At 43.1% G+C, this 15,360-nt stretch overlaps 2 protein-coding genes across 5 annotated transcripts in view; one reads left to right on the top strand and one right to left on the bottom strand.

Annotated features, from left to right (window-relative positions):
- ap2a1 (adaptor related protein complex 2 subunit alpha 1) overlaps positions 1 to 14,236 on the top strand; it is a 57,589-nt gene extending 43,353 nt beyond the window's left edge. For 2 of the 4 annotated variants that reach the window (XM_059640423.1, XM_059640421.1), the window contains 8 exons: positions 821 to 898; positions 3,037 to 3,119; positions 4,675 to 4,765; positions 7,605 to 7,727; positions 8,023 to 8,139; positions 8,359 to 8,428; positions 10,220 to 10,354; positions 11,164 to 14,236. In XM_059640423.1, the coding sequence (XP_059496406.1) occupies positions 821 to 898; positions 3,037 to 3,119; positions 4,675 to 4,765; positions 7,605 to 7,727; positions 8,023 to 8,139; positions 8,359 to 8,428; positions 10,220 to 10,354; positions 11,164 to 11,241 (775 nt within the window). In that variant the 3' untranslated portion in view covers positions 11,242 to 14,236. The remainder of the gene's footprint in view (positions 1 to 820; positions 899 to 3,036; positions 3,120 to 4,674; positions 4,766 to 7,604; positions 7,728 to 8,022; positions 8,140 to 8,358; positions 8,429 to 10,219; positions 10,355 to 11,163) is intronic. The other 2 variants (XM_059640422.1, XM_059640424.1) reach the window with 2 other exon arrangements.
- Positions 1 to 15,360, bottom strand: part of fuz (fuzzy planar cell polarity protein) — a 55,730-nt gene that overhangs the window by 2,770 nt on the left and 37,600 nt on the right. The gene's annotated exons all lie outside the window — the stretch shown is intronic.

The raw sequence follows: 15,360 nt of genomic DNA, 5'->3' as shown, positions 1-15,360 counted from the left end.
ACATTTAAATTTTTTTTGTAAGGCTTAATATCTAGACTTGTAAAAACAAACTGGTTGCTAGATCTACTTAGCTATATCACAACATATTCAGGAGTTGATATCAAGGAAGTAAGCCAGGGTGGCCTAAATTATGCCTTCTTTGTATAGCCTCAACTAAAATGAAAATTCATATGGAGACTTACACTGGAATATTGTGTTCTTGTGTGTGTAAAAATGTATGCTTTCAGCATAGATGATGTTCAGCTTGACTAAGAGAGGTGTGTGTGTGTGTAAAAATTTGTATATCAATCATGTAGTTAAACATGATCAAGCATGTGTTCCCTATTTTTACCCGCCCCCCCCCCCCAAGTCTTGGGTTTGAGGTGCATGCAACCTCCTTCCTGTAAGATTAACAATTCCGGCTCATGTTAACACTTAAATGCAGCATTGAGTTTTGGTCACTAAATAGCATTGATAACAACTGTGCTGAATGCTATCTTTTTCCTCTATTGTTCTTCAACCTTCTAATCCATTTTCTCTTTCTCCTATTCCCTGCATTTTTCCTTTTTGACTTTTGAATTTTTTTAATGTTTATTTATTTCTGTTCTCTCTCTCCCTCCCTCCCTCCCTCCCTCCCTCCCTCCCTCCCTCCCTCCCTCCCTCCCTCCCTCCCTCCCTCCCTCCCTCCCTCCCTCCCTCCCTCCCTCCCTCCCTCCCTCCCTCCCTCCCTCCCTCCCTCCCTCCCTCCCTCCCTCCCTCTCTCCCTCCGTCGCGCTCTCCCTCTCTTTTTTTTCTTGTCTGTGCGTGTGTCTGTCTCGCTGTGTCTGTTTCCATCCCTCAGCACTGTCACAACTGTGCCTGCTGCTGGCTCTGAGGACCCTGCTTTGCCTGTACCTGATGCTGATGATCTCCTCAACAAGTAAGGAGGTTAATTCACTTTCTGTCCACTTCAACCTGTGTTTTTTTTATGATGTTGGACATAGAATTGCCTTTTAAAAGATATTTTATAGATTTTTTTTGAAGAGCAGCCCCGTCACCATCCATTGTAGTCAATGCAGCTCAGCACTCAGGATCTCTGCCAGGTGGTTGCTGTCTACAACAGTGGTAAATTAAATCTCTGAAGTTTAACCTGGGCCTGGTGTTAGGGCTCAGTGAAACCTCCCAGACTTGTGTGGGACTTCAGTACATGGCCTTAGCATGCAGGTGACTGTGTATGATATTAACCAGGCCCGCTAAGTGGAGATGGGATGTTAGGTTGACTGTCACCTGGCTTTCACCTTGTGTTCTTTTGGGTATGGCACTAAAGCCTCTTGGCAACAGGAGCAGGAAGTTGGGAACCTCATGACACATCTGTACACAACTTGTCTCGTCCACTCATTCAAGTCTATTGTAGGGCACATTGCCACCACCTGCTGGTTATTGGTGATGGTGCTGCTCTCATCTGACAAAAGCCATAAAGATGTAGTCACTTTAGTGTCTGATTTGGAATTCTTAAATGAGGTTGGGCTTCCAAGTTCTAGAATGGGGCAGCATGGTGGCTCAGTGATACTGCTGCCTCACAGCGCCAAGACCCCGCGATCGATTCCACCCTCGGGTGACTGACTGTATGGAGTTTGCACATTCTCCCCGTGTCTGCGCAGGTTTCCTCTTGGTGCTGCAGTTTTCTCCCGCAGTCCAAAAGATGGGTTGGCCATATTAAATTGCCCATAATGTTCAGGGATGTGTAGATTAGGTGAGTTATGGGGGAATGGGTCTGGGTGGGATACGTTGACCTATGGTGTGGATTTGCAGTTCCACACTGCATGGATTCTATGATTCTAGTTTCACCAGCTCTATTTTCTCCTGTTTTTTTGCCATAAGTATATTGGTAGAGGGTATATTGATGATTATTAACAGCATGTATTCATTTATAAGGTGAAAGGGATCAGCGGTTTGAAAACTCCAAGGCTGTATTCAGTGGAGTAGAGGGGGGGAACCCACTGGATATGCTCATTGATTATGCTTGTGAATTTTCAAAAAGATAAAAGGTTATTTGCACAGGTTAGTAAATTGATGCCACTGACTGATAAGTTGGTTCAAATAGCGTGGTGTCAGGCTGGTAGCTTTAATTAGTTCTGTATGTCACTTGTTCCTTGTCTCTCTGCAAACAGCAACTCTGTTTCATGGTTTAAATTTAGGATATGTGCCAGGTATATATACAGGAGGAAATCAAATTGCTTAACATTTGTAAGAATATGGAACATTGGTTGTTGAACCAAAGTCAACCACAGCATCTGAGGAAAAGCTTGAAGACTGACCTTGCCGCCAGAAGGGAATTCAGTCATCTGTGTAGTGACAAGGAGGGAATGGCTGCTTTCCTGTGTGGGAACTGCTGATGCTGTGTGACTGGAGCACTGACCGTGGAGTGATTTGTCTAAAATGTTTTCAGAATTGCACATTGTGACTTAAGCTCAGCAAAGTATAAGTATGTTTGGAGAATTGGCGAGTGTATGTTCAGTTTGTTTTTGGGAGGAGGAGGAGGAAGGGCCTTGATTTGTGGCAAGCAGTTGGTGTTAATGCAGTGAGATGTTTCAAACCTTTGCCTAATGTCATCCTGTAAAAGTTCACAGATCAAAGTAGACATGTAAGAAAGATGGCTGTTTTTTCTTTTGGATGTTTAATTCCCACATTATTTTTGAGAAAAAAATAGTATGAGTACTAATGAGGTTATCCTCTTGGACTGTGTAAATCACCCAACTATACAATTATAGCTTCTATCCTTCCCAGCTTGATGTGCATCTGAAGAAAGCATTTTCAGCTGCAGAGGTGGAGTGTTGTTGGTGTAAGATTCACCACTTGTGGGAGCAGCTCAAGAGGATAAGTCGATGTTAACACAGACTTTCCAATGTGTTGATGGTAAAGTGCAAGTGACAGCATTGTCTGGGTCAAGTCTTTCAATAGCTACTGTTCTCCTCGTGCATGTTGTCTTGGTTGTAGGTGTAAACAATTCTTTTCAGTGTCAGCTGATGCTGTTTTTTTCTCACATGCTCTGTCTTCCCCTTATTCTCTAAAATGTAGGTTTGTCTGCAAAAACAACGGAGTCCTGTTTGAAAACCAGCTTTTGCAGATTGGAATAAAGTCCGAATACAGACAGAATCTGGGTAAGTGGCTCTTGAGGTTTGCAGGCTTCAGTCAGGTTAAGTTGGGTTTCAGGACCCATGCTCATAATTTGGGCAAAATTTTTTATTGTCTCTTTAATTTGAAAGTTTCGAGCTTGGTGTTTTACCTTACCCCTGCCCCAGCACTTCTGCTCGAGTGCGCTGGCTCTTTGCAGCATCTTCCCACCAGTTCCATCGGCCCTGTGTGTGCACAAGACTATTGAGAGTTCACATCTGACTCATCTTGCCTTCATTGCTAAAATCTTTGAGTGTAGGAGTTGGGGTGTCATGTTGATGTTGTACAGGATGTTGGTGAGGCCCCTTCTGGAGTACTGCGTGTAGTTCTGATTGCCCTGTTACAGGAATGATATTATTAAGCTGAAGACGGTTCAGAAAAGATTTACCAGGGTTTTGCCGGGAATGGAGGGTTTGAGTTATGAGGAGAGGCTGGGACTTTTTCACTGGGGTGCTGAGGGTTGACCTTGAGGTTTATAAAATCATGTGGGCTATAGAGAAGGCGAATGGTAGGTGTCTTTCCTAGGGTGGGTGATTTCAAGATGAAGAGCACATTTTTAAGGAGAGAGGAGAGAGTTTTAAACAAGACACGAGGGACAATTTTTTGTTTTTTTTCTTAAGTGGCTCATGTGAGGAATGAACTTCCAGAGGAAGTCGTGGATGTTGACACTGTTCAAAACATTTGAACTACACTTACTAAAGCACATGAATAAGAAATATTTGGAAGAAACTGGGGCAAAAGCAGGCAGGTGAGACTAGTTCAGTTTGCGATAATGGTCGACATGGACTGGTTAGACTAAAGGGTCTGTTTCCGTGCTGTATGATTGAATCTATTTGCCACTGGAGACCTCACATTGGGGAGTTGATTGCCTCCTGGTATTATCGCTGGACTGTTAATCCAGCGACCCAGATAAAGTTCTGGGGACCTAGGTTCGAATCCCGCCATGGCAGATGGTGGAATTTGAATTCAATAAATGTCTGGAATTAAGAATCTGATGATGACCATGAATCCATTGTCGATTGTTGGGGGAAAACCCATCTGGTTCACTAATGCCCTTTAGGGAAGGAAAGTGTCATGCTTACCCAGTCGGGCCTACATGTGACTCCATACCCACAGCAATGTGGTTGACTCTTAACTGCCCTCTGGGCAATTAGGGATGGGCAATAAATGCTGCCCAGCTAGTGACGCCCTCATCCCGGAATGAATAAAGAAAAAAAAGTTCAGAGCAAATCCTGACCTCAATCATATGTATGCATTTTCCACACATGTAGTTGGGGAGTGGGAAGCCAGATATGAATGCTTAACCCAACCTCTGACTGAGGGTGCATCTCTCTGAGGTTTCCAAAGACCAATTCTGTAATTTGAGAGCTAACTCGGAACCTTCCTGGTCTCTCTTTGATTGCTAACGTATTGCTTCCATTTAGAAGATTAGATTTTTCTAGTAAACAATGTTTTAATCTCTTATGCTGTCTATTTTGGCTGGCCTTGCCAAAGACCTTGTCAATGAGAGAACTGATTTATTTATCTTGTCTCCATGTCTAGGTCGAATGTACCTGTTCTTTGGGAACAAAACTTCTGTCCAGTTCCTAAACTTCACACTGAATGTTAGCTGCCCTGGAGAGCTGCAAAATGATATCCTTTTGCTTTCTGTTGGCATGGATCAGAATTTAATAGGGATGTGTTTTCCTCTTCATTATGGGATATGGTGAAGGCTTCTAGAAGGGCCATTACTGAAGGACCAATTTTAGAAAAAACACCTTGAAACAAAATTCTGTTCAGATTTCTTCATCATATGTTAAGTGGCAAAGCTGGATTATTCTCCTTTCTGAGAAGGTTTAAGAGATTTAATGCAAATGTTCTATATTATGATGGTGTATATAGACTAAGCAGAGAGAAACTGTTTTCCCTGATGGAATAATTAGTTAAAACGACTCGCCAAGGCTCCTTCAACATCACCTTCCAAGCCTGCAACTGCTATCATTTGCAAGGACAGGGGCAGCAGATATTTGGGACACCTACCAGTTCAACTCCAAGCCACACACCATCCTGGCTTAAAAATCTCACTTTTTTTCTGAAGAAGGATCTAGGCCAGAAACGTCAGCCTTCCTGCTCCTCTGATGCTGCTTGGCCTGCTGTGTTCATCCAGCTCTACACCTTGTTTTCTCAGATTCTCCAGCATCTGCAGTTCCTACTAAATCTGAAACCAGCACATCACTCTCCTTCAGTCTACATGTTCCTACTATCTCTTAAAAATCTCTCTGTTCCTTCACTGTTTCTGGGTAAAAGAAATACTGAAGCTCCCTTCCTAACAGCTCTGTGGGTATACCTGCCTGTTCATGGCTTGCAGTGCTTCAAGAAGATGGCTCATTATCACCATCTCAATAAGCCAGTATTTTGATGTCTACATTTCATGAGATTTTTTTTGAAAACAGTCTAATTGGCAAAAGAAGCAGTTGAGACACAAGTTTTTTTGTTTATCCATGGAGTTATGGTCTAGGAGATGCTTCTTGAAAGCATGATGGGTGAAATTTCAATAGTAACTTTCAAAAGGGAATTGAACAAAAACCTTGGAAAGAAGAAAATTGGAATATAGGAAAATACCAGTGGTTGTAATTGGTGGCACCTTCATAGATACAATGAGTCAAATGTCTTGCCTTGCCGAATCATTCAGTCAAGGGCACAAGCAGGCTAGCAGGAAATTATCTGAAGGATGATGCTTACAAAAATGCAGCACACGTTCAGTGAGATTTTACAGTGATAATTTGATTTAATTTATTATCATGTGTACCTAAGTACAGTAAGAAGTTTTGTTTTACGAGCAGTACAGGCAGATCATAGCAAGCAAGAACATACAGATCATTGGGTGGAAAAAAAAACTTGGACAGAGGCATACAGGTTACATCGCACAGGACGTGCGCTAGGCAACACCAACATCAGCAAGATCAGAATTATTTGAAGTTGGAGTCCAATCATCACTAATAACAGCTGGGGGGAAGCTGGTCCTGAACCTGCTGGTGCATGTTCAAACTTCTGTATCTTCTGCCTGACAGGAGAGGTTGTAGGAGAGCATTACTGGGGTGGGATGGCTCTTTAATGATGTTGGCAGCCTTTCTGCAGCTGCTAAGTCCAGTTGTGTTCTGTATTTGACCCAGGATTATCTCCATGGAGGTAGCAATAACTTTAATGAAAATACTGGGTTCTATGTTTGCAAGTCAGGGAACAAGCAATGTAGGTGGAATGAGCCATGAACATCTTGCTTTTGAGTAGCTAATGTTATAATGAGGAAATGTGGCAGTCAGCTTCCACAAGCAACAATGACCAAGTTGCATTTTGGCAGTGTTGCTCAAGGACCAAGGAGAGCTCAACTTGTGGGTAAGCTTCACAACAGTGTCAAGTGTGTCTTTTTAATGGCACCTCGAACAGTAATGAAGCAGCAATTTCCTGCAGATGCTGAAATCTGTACTGAAAAACAAAAAAAATGCCGGAAATCATAGGCCAGGCAGCATCTGTGGAGAGAAAGATCAAGTTAACTGTTCAAGTCTGGAGTCGTCATCTGCGGGTGCCCCGGTTTTCTCCCACAGTCCACAGATGTGCAGGCTAAGTGGATTGGCCATGCCAAATTGCCTGTAGTGTTCAGGGGTGTGAGGGTTATAGGGGGATGGGTCTGGGTGGGATGCTACACAGGGCGGTGTGGACTTGTTGGGCCGAAGGGCCTGTTTCCACACTGTAGGGAATCTAATCTAATCTAAACTCAATGTTAGCTTGCTCTCTCTTCAAGGATGCTGCCTGACCTGCTGTGATTTCTAGCATTTTTTCTGTTTCCAACTGTGATGTGTTCCATTGGCCCAACATTGGAGTGTCAGCCCAGATCACGCATTCAAGTTTCTGGGCTGGGACTGGTTATGTCGTCCTTCTGCGCATATGTATTCTGTTTGTCTCTCTGCATTGCACAAAAAACAGAATAGTCAATTGAATTATATTGTCTATGTCGGGCTGCAAAAAATAGAAATTTGTCCAGGTGCCGGAACGCAGTTGCTGTCCATGGAAGTTTATAGAAATGAGGTGCATATCATAGAATCCCTATGTAGTAGAAGTGTAGAAGTAGGCCATTCAGCCCATCGGGTTCACACCGCCCTTAGAGCATTCCACCCAGACTTGCACCTTACCCTATCCCTGCATTCTCCATCCTAGATACTATGGGCAATTTAGCATGGCCAATCCATGGCTAACCTGCATATCTTTGGACTGTGGGAGGAAACTGGAGCACCTAGAAGAAACCCTCACAAGTACAGGAAGAATGTGCAGACTCCACACAGGCAGTCGCTCGAGGCTGGAATCTAACCAGGGTCCCTGGTGCTGTGAGGCTGCAGTGCTAACCACTGAGAATGTGGGAAAGAAGAGACATTGAGGAGTCAAAGAAGGTGGTGTTGTGCAATAGATAGCTCATTAAATTCTTTAACCCTGGTGCCACAGCTGAATATTCAGGCCAAGCCAGTGGAGCCGATTGTAGAAGGTGGAGCACAGGTTCAGCAAGTAATTAACATTGAATGTTTGTCTGATTTTACTGAAGCCCCCTTGCTGAACATTCAGTTCAGGTACAGATTTTACTTTGTGATAGCCGACTTCATCTGAAACCATCTTTTCTAACATTGCTTTCTGTCTCATGCACATTCAACTTTTAATAGCTGTAATTTATTGATTCATACTTTGTAACCTTTACCCACTCATTCTTCCAAAAATTTTTAGCATAACTTCCTCTGTTTGCTATTAATAACACAAATGGAAAGGAGAATCAAACTCCCTAAATCTAATGGTTTTTTTAAAGTATCTACCAAAATTTTATTTTTAAAACCTCTCTCTGTCTGTCTCTGTCTCTCCCTTGGTTGGTAGATATGGTGGAACCATGCAGAATATCACCCTAAAGCTACCCATAACTGTGAACAAGTTTTTCCAACCAACAGAGATGGCATCTGAAGACTTCTTCCAGCGTTGGAAGCAGCTCAGCAGGTACAGAGAACAGAGTCTGGAGTTCTGGGAAGCACACTGGGTAGTGATGACCCTGTCTGATGGAGGCTCGGGCTCTGGGGAGGTTTGGTATTGATAACATTTTCAGGCAGTGGAAATGTCTGACATGATTGTAAAATATTCTCATGATCTGCATGAACTTTCAACATCACTGCCATTGTATTATTAATGGTACCTTGTTCTTTTCTGCTTTCTCACCAGTCCCCAGCAGGAAGCACAGAAGATCTTTAAAGCTAATCACCCAATGGACAGTGAGGTCACCAAGGCTAAGGTAAACTCCTTCCTTTATCAATTAAAACTCATTGCCTTTGTTGCACTGTCCATAATGGAGTGTGAACTATTGGCTGAGGAGCATCAATAAGACTATGATATTGGAGCAGAATTCGACCTTTTGGTTCATTGACTCAGCTCCACCATCCAATCATGATTGATATGCTTTTCAAAGCTGTCGTACCTAAGATCTCGCCCTAAGTGGTGACTTGTAAGTTTTCCACTCAACCCATGTGAGAAGAATAATCATTCCTAGTGAGGTGTCAAGAGGACTGTGCTAATGTGATGATAATTTTAAAATATTATCATTTAGAATCTTGGATTCAAAAGTTAGGGGGCTCAATGGGTTTATGAAGGATACTTGTTTCTATTTTGTAGAAATGTCAAAATCCTTTTGAACAGTGAGGTTGAAACAGCCTGTCCGAAAGAGCGTATGATTTGTGTGAAATGACTGATCAGCAACATGGGAAGTTTAATGTAGAATATTTATAAAGCTGAGTTTTACCTGCAGATGTTGGTCAGGGGCCAATAGCAGATTGAGCTCAGAAGTACAATTTCACTCCAATATAAGGACAGATTGTTGAGCAAGTTAGTGGAAGTCTCCAGGTCGAGGAGCTGGAAAGATGTTTTTTAGCTGATCCAGCAGTTCAACAAGAAGGGCTAAAAAGAGTCATTGTGTAAGAACTTAAGAGCTCCTTCTCTAGGTACATCTACATATTGATAAAGAAAATTTTTGAATCCATTTAACAAATTCCTCATCATCCAAGCCCTTAACACTATGAAGATCAGTCTGTTTGGAAAGTGAAAAATCCCCGACTAGTACAACCCTATTATTCTTAAATATACATGAGATCTTGTGACACATTTGTTCAAATTCCTGCTAATTATTGAGTGGGGGGTCTATATTACAATCCATCCATGTATATCATCCCCTTCTTATTTCTGAGTTCCACCCATGTGGCTTCACTGGGCAATCCTTCAGAAATAACCTGCCTAAGTACAGCAGTAATGCTTTCCTCAATCAAGAGATTTACCAGATGTTGCCTGGTATGGAGGGAAGGTCTTATGATGAAAGACTGAGGGACTTGAGGCTGTTTTCGTTAGAGAGAAGATTAAGAGGCGACTTAATAGACATACAAGATGATCAAAGGATTAAATAGGGTGGACAGTGAGAGCCTTTTTCCTCGGATGGTGATGCTAGCATGAGGGTACGTAGCTTTAAATTGAGGGGTGATCGTTTATAAGACAGATGTTAGAGATAGGTCCTTTACTCACAGTCGTAAGGGCTTGGAATGCCCTGCCTGCATCAGTAGTAGACTCTCCAACTTTAAGGGCATTTAAGTGGTCTTTGGATAAACATATGGATGATAATGGAATAGTGTAGGTTAGATGGGCTTCAGATTGGTTTCACAGGTTGGCGCAACATCGAGGGCCGAAGGGCCTGTACTGCGTTGTAATGTTCTATGTTCTATTGTGACTAGTACTTAGGATCCCTCCAAGTGATTCCCCTGACCTCCTCCCTCCCAACTTGTTTGAACCCTCCCAAGTAAGCATACAAATCTCCACTCCAGGATATTGGTTCACCTCCAGTTCAGGTGAAACACAAACCTTTTGAACAAGTTTTTCCTGTCCCAGAAGAGATCCCACAGATCCAAAAATCTGAATCCTTGCTCACTGCACCATCTCCTCAGCCATTGATTTATCTGCCCTATCTTCTTTTTCCTAGTCTGTCACTGGCATGTGGAACTGGGAGTAATCCAGAGATTATCTCTTTCCTCTTTTGTTCTCATAGTTGATAGGGTTCGGCTCCGCTCTGCTGCAGGATGTTGACCCCAATCGTGACAATTTTGTTGGCGCAGGAGTCATTCACACAAAATCCATCCAGGTCGGATGTTTGTTGAGGCTGGAACCCAACAGTCAGGCACAGGTTGGTGACTTATTCATCCGTGGGATATGGGTGTTGGTGGCTAGAACAGCACTACTGCCCTTGAGAAGATGGTGATGAACTGTATTCTCAAATCCTGTCAGTCCATGTGATGTGGAGACATGTGCAATGCTATTAGGAAGGGAGTTGCAGGATTTTGATCTGGCACCACTGAACAAAAGATATAGTTCTGGGTCAGGCACCTGTTGCCCTCATTTTCCTGTGTGTATAGATGTCACTGACTTAGAAGTTGTTGTCAAAGAAGGCTTAGTGAGTTACTGCAGTACTTCTCTTAGATGTATGCACTGCCGCCCCGTGCATTGGTGGTGTAAGGGTTGAATGTTTAAGGTGGTAGTTGGAGGCCATATGAGTGGATTTAATCTCCTAATGTCCTGTGTCATTTAATGGTGTGATGGGTGCCAGGCTCTGTAGATCAAGTTACCAGATGTAAACCTTGAGAGCCATGAGCCCCAAATCCTCAGTGGGTCAGTGGTTTTATTAAACCTGCAGTTTATGCTGGCTGTTTGCTGACCTCCGGTGGAGACCATTTGTGGCAGAGCTCTGTACTGTCCGTCCAAAGGGGTTGGGGGGGAAGGAAGTGTTGCAGTTTGGGAGGGTCTGGCTTGCAGTTGGTTGGAGGCTTTGTTCTCCTTGACTTTGCTTGTGCCAAAAGTAATATTCTACCTGGCTTAACCTGTGCAAACTACTTTTAATGGGGTTTCTCTGCATGGTGCCCTTTGTCCTATTTTGATTTGATCTGTAGGTGCCAGTAGAAGTGGCTCATATTAGTTTGTCTCTTTCCTTTCCCTCAGATGTACCGCCTCACACTACGCACAAGCAAGGAGGCTGTGTCGAAGCGACTATGCGCATTACTGTCTCAACAGTTCTGAAGTCTCAACATGTAATCGATCTCTTACACTATACTGTATGTTTGTTTTGAGTCTGAGCGTGTGTGTCCGTGTGCGCATGAGTGCGTGATGGTTCATTTATCTATGCGCCACATCCAGTGAAATCTTCAAGAAGCATCATGTGACGTCCTTTAAGTACAGTATATGTTTACGTGATTGTAGAGGTTTTTTGCTATTGAGGGACTTGGAAGATTCCTTGGTATGCGAGGCATCATGTGAGGCAGAGGGAAAGGGGAGAAGGTGAGCAGAGCTGACACTGGGTTGTGGGGAAGCCGACATAACGCAGCTGCTATCTGTGGTACTTCTCAATCATGTTGACGAGAGCCCCTCAGTGATTGTAACATGCCCCAGTCCTGGGATTGTGGGGCATGATGGCAGTAGCCCGCACTGCCTGCTTTTTGTTTCCAAGATATTGGTGATCAGAAAGGCTCCTCGCAAACCCCGGCTTGGTGCAGCCATCACATGATGTCAGGCTGAGCCGCACAGTCCTGGAAAGACTGCCCTGCACGGCATGCTGACTTAACTCTGGTTTGGTGTTGCCATTCCCTGCAGGGAATTGGGTTAGGGAGTGACCCTAGTTGGCACTTTGACTCTCGGTTGCTCTGCCAGTATTGGGCTGTGCTGGTGCCTGGTGAAGGTGAAGTCAGACTTGGCCATAAAGCTTCAGTTATGCCCTCCCAGTTGAACAGCCCATGCTAACTTGCTGCCTTGATTTGCACACAGCACACAGCCACTTCAGGGCGTTTGATGACACCTTGCTGTCTGAACATTTGTCCTGTAGCAACAAACTCTCTTTGAGAGACGGAGAGAGTGCGGGGCGTGAACATTGAGCAGAATATTTTCAGTAGCTATTGGGTGGTTTTCCCTTTTTTGTTCTCCATGCCTCTGCACATCTCAGTTGGATGATGCCCGAATACCAAACGACTTGGAAGTTCCACCTCGCTGTTAATCGATATAGTCATTCCTTATATTAAAAAAAAGTATGAAGTAATTGTAAAATGTATCTGTATATAACTCCTTATTTAGGGTTGGATAGAAATACCTGTATGACCAATTTACTCTCTGGTCACTGATGTTAAATTAGCTGTTTAAATGTCACCACTGAAAATTAAGAGGGTGGGCAAACTTTTTTTTTATTTAACCTTTACGCTTTACATTTTGTTACAAGTGCAAAAAGACTGGAACATTTCCCTTCTCATCCTCTGTATTCCCTCGTTTCTTTAGAAAACAAAGTCTGCTCTCCTGTCACTTCTGAGTCCCGCTCGAGTCAAACTCTCATTCCCTCCTCCCCTGCTGTTAGTGGCCAGCACGAGCTGCATGATGCGTGCGATTGAGCAGAAATGCTTGCTTTAGTGTAAATGCAATGAAACATGACAATGGGGTGAATTGTTCCTTACTCTGAATCTGCTTTCATGCCAGCACCACTTTGTTTGGTTCCGAGTCTGGGAAGTCTGTGTCCATGAGCCAGCTCCTCAGCGTCTACACTTCTCAAGCCAGCTTCCCCATCCTGTGCAGACCCAGTTCTTCATGGATTTACAAGGAACCGGATTTGGCATCATAAATCGAGAGGAAAAGCAGCTTAAACTGCTTCTGTCTCCTGCAATCAAAAGTTTAAAATTTCTCTCTCTCTCTTCCCTCACCCCCCGCCCTCTCCAGCTGTCTGCTTCACTCAAAGCGTCCTTCAATTTTGAATGTGTCATCTGTCTATTTGGGGTCGGCTTGCTTGTTAATCCCCGACCTCCTGTTTCTTTTTACCTACTACCACTATTACTACTGCTCTGGGAGTTGTCTTGTAAATGGTGAGTGAGCCAGTGCTGTGCTTACCCCAGGTTTAGTGTAACCTCTCCTCATTTTGTTCAGGGGAATCCCATCTGCCTAATGCCTGTATATAGAACTAACCCAAGTGACTGGATAACAGGGCAGTGGAGCTTCTTTGCTGAGCTGTATAGAGAGAGCCTGACCAGTTTCAAAGGCTGATTTTTAACGAGAGCAAAACCGCTGGTAAGTTAATGGGGATGGGGTGAGCCACATTAAATTTTCAGTGGTAGCAATGAGTTGGACCATTTTAACGAATGGAGTTGCTGTGGCCTGGATGAAATGCGTGAGTCAAAATGTAACCTTGGAAAAGGAAACAAAAAATACAAGAGAACAAAAGAATGTGAATAAAGTTCCCGGCTTGTCTTACTGTACAGCACCCACTGCATTGCATCTGGCAGATCCTACAAACCGAGTGTGTTCTGTCCATTATTTAATTTGCACAGTCAAAAGCAAGGAAAGTATCACCATTCTGAGCTTCTCATCAACACTACACTTGCAGAAATCCCATTGCAATTACTAGCACAATTTCCATTGAAGTCACAGTGGTCACCAGAAGTAATCCTGAGGAAATTCTGTCTTCCATGTGGGATGGAGGAAGACGATAAGATGTAGGAACAGAAGTAGACCACTTTCTCCAGTGACCTTGCACCACTGTTCAATAAGACCATGGTTGATCTGATAATGCTCACCTCCGCTCATCTGCCTTTTCCACATAACCTTTGATTCACTGTCAATCTCAGCCTTTGATTTCTATAATGTCTAGCCCCTGCAGTAAGGGATTTGAATATCCTCCAAGAGAATTTTTTCCGTCTTTATTATTTGGGTGACCCCTTCACATTGAGACTTGCCCCTCTGGTCCTAGACTCTCCTGTGAGGGGAAACAACCTCTCTGCATGTATCCCTTACGTTTTGCTAAGGTCTCCTGTATATTTTTTGAACTTTTGAGTACAGGTCCAATCGATTCAACCTCTCCTTATAAGAAAATCCCATCATGCCTGGCGTCAATCTAGTGAACCTTCTCTGGACTGCCTCCAATGGCAGTAAATCCTTCCTTAGATAATGGGACCAAAACTATTTGCAGTATTCTGGGTGTGGTTTGGCTAGTGCCTTGTAGAATGAGAAGAAAGAATGTTAGCGATAGTTGGCAGTGAGGTTCATGACTAAATTTCTAAACAAGTGTCCCTGACTTGAAGTCATCTGATCAGTGGCTTTCTGTAAAACTTGGCATTTTGCTGAATTGGAAAAAGCCTTGGGAATCTTCTACAGGAGAGGACTGTGGATGCTCAGCTTTTGAGCATCTTCAGCTCTGAAAGCCATAGATTTTTGGGCACTAAAGGGATCAAGGGATTTGAGTGGGGAAAATGGAGTTAATGTAGAGATCCACTCTTGATAGTACTGAATAGTTCAAGTGACCCTTCTAACTTGCTGCTAACTTTCTTCCTAACATTGAAGTTGGGCAGTTGACTTCAAAACCTAACTGTTTTAAAATGCTCATCAGGAACCCAACTGACTGACTCAACTTGTTCCAGGTAGATGGAGTGGGAGGCACTTTCCTTCACCTCGATATTTTGTTTTGAGCTATCTTTGAAAGTGCGACAACTTCATAAAGGATTGAACTGGACAAGGCCATTTAGCCCATTTGAGCCTGCTTCTCCCACTAAATTAATCACATGCTCCCACTCCATTTTCCTCCATAGCTCTTAATATTCCAGTGTGGAACTTACTTGACTTTTTTTCTTTGTATTTTAATTCACTGTTCATTCATATCCTGCTAAGAATTGACCATATTGTTATTCATTTACTGTTTTAAAATGGTCCATTATGACTTTTTCTGTTCCATTCCAAATTCACAAATCTTGTATAAATTTGTTTGCTTTAGCCCAACCAGCAGGTGTAATTACAGCATCTCGTGTTTACATGGTGTTTTCCATTCTAAAGGTAGGGATCAGAATTTAATGTAGAAAGCTATCCAGAATTTCAGATGTAAGGCTTTTAAAAGATACTCAGTTCTTTAATCCCAAGCTATCATGATGCATTATGTCTCGTGAAACTGCTCTTACAGTAATTTTGAGAAATCCCCATCTTTACAAAAAATAAAAGGGTAATTGACATAGAATTGCTTCCTTGCAGCCTTCAATCAAAGAAGCTCCCATTAATTATCCTAACTGCTGTATCTCAGGATTTTTGATTGGGTTTCCCTGCATTGGAGAAAATTAAGGTGTCATTGTAACCAAGTTATTTTGAATTCAAGTATGCTTTATGTCCTCACATGTTAGGGGCTGT

The sequence above is a fragment of the Stegostoma tigrinum genome, chromosome 38 (assembly GCF_030684315.1).
Source record: "Stegostoma tigrinum isolate sSteTig4 chromosome 38, sSteTig4.hap1, whole genome shotgun sequence".
NCBI classification, from domain to species: Eukaryota; Metazoa; Chordata; class Chondrichthyes; order Orectolobiformes; family Stegostomatidae; genus Stegostoma; species Stegostoma tigrinum.
Note: the sequence above shows the minus strand (reverse complement) of the source record. Positions and strands in the feature narration are given on the sequence as shown.